The sequence below is a fragment of the Peromyscus leucopus genome, chromosome 9, assembly GCF_004664715.2.
Source record: "Peromyscus leucopus breed LL Stock chromosome 9, UCI_PerLeu_2.1, whole genome shotgun sequence".
In the NCBI taxonomy this organism is placed as follows: domain Eukaryota; kingdom Metazoa; phylum Chordata; class Mammalia; order Rodentia; family Cricetidae; genus Peromyscus; species Peromyscus leucopus.
The window spans coordinates 73,708,882-73,717,935 of record NC_051070.1 but is presented as its reverse complement, the minus strand read 5'-3'; the positions used below and the strand labels follow the sequence as shown (position 1 = coordinate 73,717,935).

At 40.9% G+C, this 9,054-nt stretch overlaps 1 protein-coding gene across 1 annotated transcript; it reads right to left on the bottom strand.

Moving 5' to 3' along the window:
• Positions 1-7,892: 7,892 nt before the first annotated feature.
• LOC114695956 (olfactory receptor 4L1-like) lies at positions 7,893-8,822 on the bottom strand. The gene has a single exon (XM_028873478.1). It carries the CDS (start codon positions 8,820-8,822, stop codon positions 7,893-7,895), a length of 930 nt encoding a protein of 309 aa, XP_028729311.1.
• Positions 8,823-9,054: the final 232 nt, after the last annotated feature.

Here is a 9,054-nt window from a genome sequence, read left to right as displayed (position 1 = left end):
GATGGATTGTTCTGTTTATGAGTGTGAAGTTTCCTCCTATTGTTTTTGTTTTGAAGTCTAATTTTTTCAGCTATGAAAATAAGTGACTTGTATTTTTCTTAATTCCATTTGTTTGCCTGGAATATCTTTTTCTATCCTTTTCTCTTAATGTGTCTGTCTTTGATAGTGGTCTATTTTTCTTGGAGGCAGCAAAAGATTTATCATGCATTTTAATTCAGTCTGCTAGTTTATGACTCTCTTATATAATTATGATCATTGATATTATTCAGAGTTAGTGTAGAAAATGTGTATTAATCCATAATTTTGTGTTTTCTAGATTTCTTTTAATTATTCTGGAATTATTATTTATACCTGTGGTGTTTTTAGTTTGTTTGTCTCTTTGTTCAGACCAAAGTATTCCTTGTAGTACCCTCTGTAGAGCTGGCTTAGGTGTCATTAATTCCTTTAGTCTACTTTTATCATGGAGAGTTTTCACCTCTCCTTCAGTTTTAGTAGATTTTTATAGATTTACAGAAATGCTTTAATTTAGGATATAAGAACTAGATAGCAGGAAGCCTGCCAGGGCCATACAGTTTATAAGCAATATAAGTCTCTGTGTGTTTAATTGGATCTGAGTGGCTGTGGGAGCTGGGTGGACACAGGAATACTCAGCTACAGGGTTGTTGTTTTTTTGTTTGTTTGTTTTTGTTGTGGTTGTTGTTTTAGATTTTTTTCTTTTTATGTAGTGTCATTTGGTTGGTCTGATCTTTCATAGCATGGACTACATCTTTCCAGACCTTCTGGCTTTAGATGTTTCTATCAGGTATTATTCTGTTGGGACTGTCTTCATGAGTGATTTGACCACGTTTCTTGGAGCTTTTAATGCTTTTTATTTTGTCATTGGTTTTAGGGTTTTAAATATGATATATCATGGGAAGCTTCTTTGCTTTGCTTTTACTTTATTATCTTTTAAAGATTTATCTTCTTTTAAGTATGTATGTGTCAGGGGAGTATGTACACATGAATGCAGTTCACTAATGAGGCCCAAACATGATATCAGATTCCATGGAGCTGAAGTAACTGATGGTTGTGTGCTAGGTGGGTGCAAGGAGCCAGGATCTGGTCTTCTGGAAGAGTGGTACATGATTTTGACTGTTGAGCCATCTCTCTTGTGAGAAAAGATTATTTTATTGCTCTAATTAGTATTTATTAGCTTCTTGTACCCAGTTGTGCATCATTTTCTCTAGATTTGAAATTTTTTTCTTTGTTATTTTATTGAAAATATTTTCTATGGCTTTGATGTTGAAATCTTCTATGGTTTTTTTTTTGCCTGTAATTCAAGTATTTGGCCTTTTTATGGTGTTTCACTGTATTCCATTAGTATTTGTTTAATATATCATTGACCTTCACTGAATGATGCAATTACTCTACCTTTTCTGCTAGCCCCAATACTCTGTTTTTAACTTGATCCAGTTTATTGTTGATACTTCCCACAGAACTTTATAAATTATAGTCATTTTTTGTAAATTATTAATCAGGAAGTTTTTAAAAATTGCTTCCATTGCCATCTGCTAGTGTGGGATTAATAAGTTTTGGTGAATATGTTATCCTGGTTCTCTCTCTCTCTCTCTCTCTCTCTCTCTCTCTCTCTGTGTGTGTGTGTGTGTGTGTGTGTGTGTGTGTGTGTTTCTATGATGGATTTCGTACAACTGTAGTTGGTTTGTTGGTTGAGTTTTTCTTTCTTTTGAATTTTTCTTTAGTTCAAGTTTTCTTCTTTCAATGTGATTGCTTACGGGGCTTAGAATAGGATTAAGTTATATTAGAACTGAGGTATCATTTTCTATGTTGGATTAGTATTTAGAGTCAGAAAAACTATCTTCAGAAACTCATGAGCTATTCTGATTCATTCCCACTCTCCTCTTTGAATGTGCAGTTTGTGCTGTGAGTTGTGGTATTCCCCGTGAGCCTGTGTCAGATCAGGCTATCACCATGGGTCTATGGCTTCCACTGCATGAGTTGTGGAATGCCTAGCATTTATAAACCTTACATCTGTTGTGGGATATTTGACCACACCATGTGAAAGCCACCTTCTGATTGGTTTAATAAAGAGCTGGATGTCTAATAGGTAGGCAGGAGAGGATATCTGGGACTTCTGAGCAGAGATAGGAACTCTAGGAAGAATCTGAGAGGTGGAGAATTCACCAGTAGGACACTCAGAAGCCAAATGAACAGTATGGAGGAGAGGTAACAAGCCATGTGGCAGAATGTAGATGAATATAAACTGGTTAATTAAAGAAATGAGAGCTAGTTGGGAACAAGCCTAGGCTAAGGCCAAATGTTCATAATTTAAGAAGAAGTTTCTATGTCATTATTTGGGAGCTGGTGGTCCAAAGAAAGTCCAAATACATACGTCCAGACAGCCTGACTTCTTTGTTCCACAGCTTCTAACGTTACAGCTTATGGAATGTCCTTCATCCATGTGAGCTTTGCCTTACATTAGATACTGTTACAACCATGGATCTACAGCTTCTGCTATGAGTTGTCAAACTCTGAATCTGTGGGCTTATTACCATTCAAATTTTGACCTCATCGTGTCTCCACAGCTTCTACTATGAGTAGTATAATTGCCTGTATCAATCAAAAACTTCACCAAAGAATTCAAGAAATTTAAACAAAACACAAGGAAACATCTTAATAAAATCAAGGAGAAAAATCCTAAGAACTAATGTCTGAGTGATGCCCAAGGAAACGTGGTTGATGGAAATAATGAAGACAATCCAAGATTTGAGAATGGAATTCAATCAGGAGTTATAAACATTGAAGAGGACTCAATTTGAAATGAAGATAGAATTGAAAACTCCAATAGCTCAACGAGAGACCTCAAAAAACTTACAAATAGGTTGAACAAAGCAGAAGATACAGAATAAGATCACAAAATAAAATAGAGGCTCTAGTACAAATAAGCAAGAAACATAAAAAAGTTAAAACAAAGGAAAAAACACAGGAAATGTGGAATATGATGAAGAAATCAAAGTTTTGAATTATAGCATAGATAAAGGAGAAGAATCCCAAATCAATGACATATGTCAGGTTTTGAACAAGATCATAGATGAAAGCATCTCAAAACTAAGAAAGGACATACCCATGCAAATATAATAGTCATACAGAACACCAAAATAGATAAAATTAGGAAAGAAAATCTTCATGGTGTATCACAGTTAAAACTCTATGTATACATACAAAAAATGTATTGAAAGCTGCAATTGAAAAAGCACAAGTCATATATAAGGGGTAACCCATTAGAATAACATCTAAAAGAAACTTTGAAATACAGAAGAGCCTGGAGCAATGCATTCCATGTCCTAAAACAACACAATATCTAACCTAGACTAATGTATCTAATCCAACTATCTGCCATGATTGAAGGAGAAAAAAAACTTTCCACAATATAAGCAGTCTAAAATTTTATATCCAACAATTCAGACCTGAAGAAAATACTAAAGCATTATTCCAGGCTAAAAAGAATAATGAACATGGCATAGAGACTGTGGAAAGAAATAATACAAAGCCATGATTATTAAAGCACAAAATACCACTGAAAATACAAAACACAATGCCAAAACCAACAATACAGTAATTGCAATATAACAACACCTTTCAATAGTCATTTTAAATATTAACAGCTTCAATTATCCAATCTGAAGAACTGATACACTGGATGTGGCTTGAGCATGTATGAGACCTCAAAGCCTTAGACTGTGTAGAGGCCAGAAATTATAAAGGGAGTATGACTGGCCAGGGCAGAAGCTCAGCATCAGCTGTTAACTCCTGCCCTTCTGCATTAGGATTATCTTTCTAAAGATAATCTGTGATTTGTTTTCCCACATTACCTGGAACCACTATATTTTTGAAGATGAATTGAACACACCGTTCTTGTGTTATTATCATGTACACTTGAGTGTATTGTCTACTCATGGTAGAATTGTACAGATCCACCTTCCCCTTGTTCTAGTTTGAGCATCCATAGAATTTGTGTAGGAGTTGTGTTGTATTCCAAAGGTGTCACAATGATTCCCTGTTACCTTAGCACATAGGAAATTTCAATAATTGATTCCAGGTCTCATTAATACAGAAGAACCTTTCTCCCACTCAACATGGTTTCTTGAGTGTGGCTCCCAGATATTTGCCTAGCTTGGTGTTCAGAATCTCTCTCTTTCATCTTTCCTTTCACTCATTGTCCTGTTAAGTGTCAGATGATGCTGCAGCCAGATAGTCAATCCTAGGGCTGGAAGGAGAAAATCTCATCCTAGAGGCTGCAGAGAAGAGTACTCTGCTTTCATATAAAAATATTGGGGTGAGGAGCAGGGCGGTGGTGGCACACACCTTTAATCCCAGCACTCTGGAGGCAGAGGCAGGTGGATCTCTGTGAGTTTGAGGCCAGCCTGAGCTACCAAGTGAGTTCCAGGAAAAGGCACAAAGCTACACAGAGAAACCCTGTCTTGAAAAACAAAACAAAAACAAAAAAAAAAGAAAGAAAAAAGAAAAGAAAAAGAAAAAAAAGAAATATTGGGGTGATTGTTTCCATCTGTAGAATTCACTAGGACACTAGAAGGACCCTAGCCCTTCAGTAACTATCAGGACCCAAAATGGTAGATGAATGGCCACTTATAGTTCACAGAGCTTGTTTTCATATAATGGACTCCTTATGCTTCCATTGGCAACCCTAGATTTCTGTCCCTCCATCTGCCTCCCAGTTCCAACTGGAGCCAGATTGTAGGTAACAGTAATGCATAAGTCAAGGACATTTGCCCATTTCCACAGAGCCACAGGATTGGCAAGACAGGGACCTGTTGAATGTATAACCAAATGGACAACAGTCCTGGCCCCATTCAGCCAGAGTGACAGGCCCTGGCAGTGAAGGAACTCTGGTTCCAAAGAAAGATTTGGAAATATAGACCCACCTTTTCTGAAGTTTCTATTGAGTTGTTCTAATAGTAGGGGACTTCAGTGAAGTCACAGACAAGGGACAAAACAAGGGATAGCTCTTTCATGTTGCAATTTTTGAAGTGTAATGCCTGCATAGAGTCATTCACTTGCATTTGGCCTGAGTCAGAAACATACAAAGATGATCACACAGTCCATATTGTACTTTTGTGATTTGTTGTTCTCGTAGGTACCACAGTGTCTTGGCCCTACAGGGATTGACAGAAGAACTTGTTCACAGGCCAGCTTTAGTTTTTTGAGTTAGCACTGCGTTGTTTTCTTAGGAAAATGTATTTGAAAATTGCTTAGAGTTCATCCTCCATCAGAGTGGTTTGTCTATGAGAGAGACAGGTCCTAGAACTTCAATCAAAAGCAAGGAACTTAGGGAAGGACAGAAGCCCTCTTTTCTTGTTCTTCCTTGTTGTGGGATATTTGATCACATTGAGAAACCCAAGACTGGTAATAAAGCCAACCTTGGGTCAGGAGGCAGAGCCAGCAACTAAATGACAGGAATTAGCCATGAGGAGTATAGAGAAGCCAGGAAGATGAATAGAGAGATGCATAGGAAGGAGCAGGAAGGGACTTGGAGTTTGGCATTTTTTTTTCTGTTTGGCATGGCTGGAGAGATGCTTTTCTTGCTGGGTTTCTGGCCAATAAGGAAGATCAGATGGTTGCTCCTCAGCCTCTCTGAGCTAGCAGGTTTTCCCCCCAACATCTGACTCCCAAGTCTTTATTGGCAATTAGAACAATAGAGATGTAGTTAAAAACTGTATTTGGTGGCAGCCACAGAGCCTCTCCTGGCAGGACCAAAAATCCACCAGGCTGCAGCTTGAGTGGCGGGGTGTTGATGCTGGGGCCACAGAAGTGCAGATGGTATTTTAAATATTTGTAGATTTGTGTGCAGCCACTAAGCTGATGGAAAAACAAAACTCCCTGGTAGTTTGTCTCAAGCTAGGCTGGGGACTTTGGCACTGTAGACAATTGTGTCTTTGAAGAAGATACTGAGTTCTCCTTAGAGCTGGCCATTGTCATTGAAAGTCTGAGTGACAAATGGCTTCTATGACACTAAGCTACCCACACTAGAACTGTGTGTCAGTTCTACATGCATTCATAAATATATGAATGGTGCTATACTCAGTGTCAGGTTTTTACTATAATTTGTCTTATTTACCTTGATTTAAGAAAAGTTTTCTTGGCTAGTTCCGGAAGTGGAGGCGCTCTGAGCTCAGTGGCCATGGCGCTGGCTGTCTTGCGCGTCCTCGAACCCTTCCCGACTGAGACGCCGCCGCTGGCGGTGTGGCTGCCGCCCGGGGGCCCGTGGCCTGCGACGGGGCTGGGCCTAGTGCTGGCGCTGCGGCCGGCGAGCGAAAGCCCTGCGGGGCCCGCGCTGCTCGTCGCGGCTCTAGAAGGTCCGGGCTCCCAGGACGAGCAGCGCGGGCCCGGGCCTCCGCAGCTGCTGGTGAGCCGCGCGTTGCTGCGGCTCCTGGCGCTTGGGCCCCGGGGAGCGAGTGCGAGCGCGGCCTGTGCGGCGGCCTCCGGCGCTGGCCTGGGCGCTGCTTGGCACGTCTCCCGGGCCTGGGCTCGGGCCCCGAGTCGGGCCGCTGCTGGTGCGCCGCGGGGAGATCCTGCCCGTGCCTGGCTCGCGAGTGCTGGAGACGCAGCCGGCCCTGCAAGGGCTGCTGGGCCCGGGGACGCGGCTGGCTGTAACTGAGCTCCGCGGGCGGGCCAAACTGGGCCGGAGAGTAGGGACCGCAGCCGCCCCGCACCCCCGCCCATGGTGTCCTCCTTTGCCGTTTCCCACTCGGTCCGGCAACTTAAAGGAGTTTTGGGAGGGGCTGGAGATACACTGGGTGTGACCCGGGGCTGTCTCCGGGGTCTCGGGCTCTTCCAGGGCGAATGGGTGTGGGTGACCCGGGTGGGAGAGTTACCAAACACCTCCCAGCCGCACTTGGCTAAAGTACAGGTCCTAGAACCTCGCTGGGACCTGTCCGAGAGACTGGGACCCAGCTCTGGGCAGCTGGGAGAGCCACTCTGACGGACTGGTGTTTGTGCCTGCTACTCTGGCTTTTAATCTGGGCTGTGACCCCCTGGAAGTGGGAGAGCTCAGAATTCAGGTCGGGAATGCTGCTTTTCCTTCTGCCCTCTTATCTGTCTTAACTGAATTGGAAGGCTAGCTGTAGAATTTCGGTCCCCTGTCCCTTACAGCCTTGTTTACCCAGTCTCCATTATCAGACAGTCTCTCCATAGTGGTGCGTGGGAAGAGCTCATGTGTTGAGGCGAAAGGTGAGGTTCACTGTCAAGTACCAGATGTGCGGACGCTTACGCTAATCAGTAATTTGGGTGCTGCATCAGAATGATGACTTGTACCTTCTGCCTACACTTTCCATTGACCTCCTCTTCTAACTTTTTCCTGATAAAAGTCTACCATCCTTTACTTCAAGGCCTACCTAGAAAACTCCTTAAATCCTTTTATGATCTCAGTACCATAACTTTAACATCATTTCCCCTCCTCCAGCCTTTTGAGTCTTTGTTAGGATATTTACCTTATTCTTTTTATGATTATATAATCTGTCTAATCCTCAATCATATATTGTAAATTCCTTGAAAGGGCTCTTTGTTATCTTTGGTGCCTGGTATTTGATATCTTATTAAATACATTTAAGAGAAAAAAAAAAAGAAAAGTTTTCTTTAGATTTGCTGATTCACACAAGAGGAAAAGTTCATTATTGAAAAATATTCAAAATAAAAATGCTGAAAAGTAACATTAAACCATCCTTATCAATGAAACAGAAATACATTTGTATAGATTTCTCTTTATTCATGTATGATACAAACATAAAAGTAAAATAATACATTATACATTGTCTTTAATTTATCTAGCCATGCTATTCAAAGGTTAGGGTAATTATGCACTGCTCAATCTATAAGTTCTACACAAAATTAATTTCTCTCATCCACAATTTTCTCATGGCTTTTTTCATTTCCTGATTTCTCAGTGTGTAAATAAGAGGGTTCAGTAAAGGAGTGATAACAGTATAAAGTACAGTAAGCACTTTACTGCTTGCAAAACTGCCAAATGGCCAGGCATAGATGAAGATACAGGGTCCAAAGAACAGAGTGACCACAATTATATGGGCAGACAATGTGGACAGAGCCTTGGACAGCCCACCAAGTGATTTGTGCCTCACAGTGACCAGAATGACAGTGTAAGAAACAAGCAAGAGGATGAAACAGATGAAAGACAGCAGCCCACTGTCAGCAATGACGAACAACTCCAGAGTGTTTGTTTCAATACAAGCAAGCTTGATCACCAGGGGGAGATCACAAAATATGTTATTTACAATGTTGTGGCCACAGAAAGGCAAGTTCACTGTCAATACCATCTGGCTCATGGTGTGTATGAAACCAATGGTCCAAGAAAGTATTACAAATATATTCAGCAACCTGTGACTCATGATTATCCTGTAGTGCAAGGGTTTGCATATGGCCACATATCTATCAAAGGCCATGACTATCAAAAGTGTCATTTCAGCACCCCCAAACAAGTGCATGAAGAACATCTGAGCCATGCAGCCCCATACAGAGATGCTCTTGTGTTCTGCAAGCAAGTCTCTGATCATCTTGGGTGTTGTGACAGTGGAAAAACACATGTCTAGAAGCGAGAGATTTCCAAGAAGAAAGTACATGGGAGAGTGAAGGGTAACATTAGCTGTCACTGTGACTATAATAAAAGTGTTGCCCACCACAGTAGCAAAATAGATCAAAGAAAATGTCACAAAGAAGAAAGTTTGAAGTTGCCAACCTCCAGAAAATCCCACTAAAATAAATTCTGTCACAGCTGATCCATTTTCATAATCCATTTATTCCATTCAGAAAGCTTCTGAAAGTTCTTAAAATACAAGGAGATGAAAAACAAAAGCAAACCATAGTTATTGCCAGTATGTTTGCAGTTTTACTATTTGTTGACAATATCAACTGATGATTTGGAAACATGAAATGTCTGACATATCAAGATATCAGAGTATAACTGGAAATGATTTTATGCATCACACCCCTTCAAAACAATATTCTTGTACAAAATAGAAAGCATTT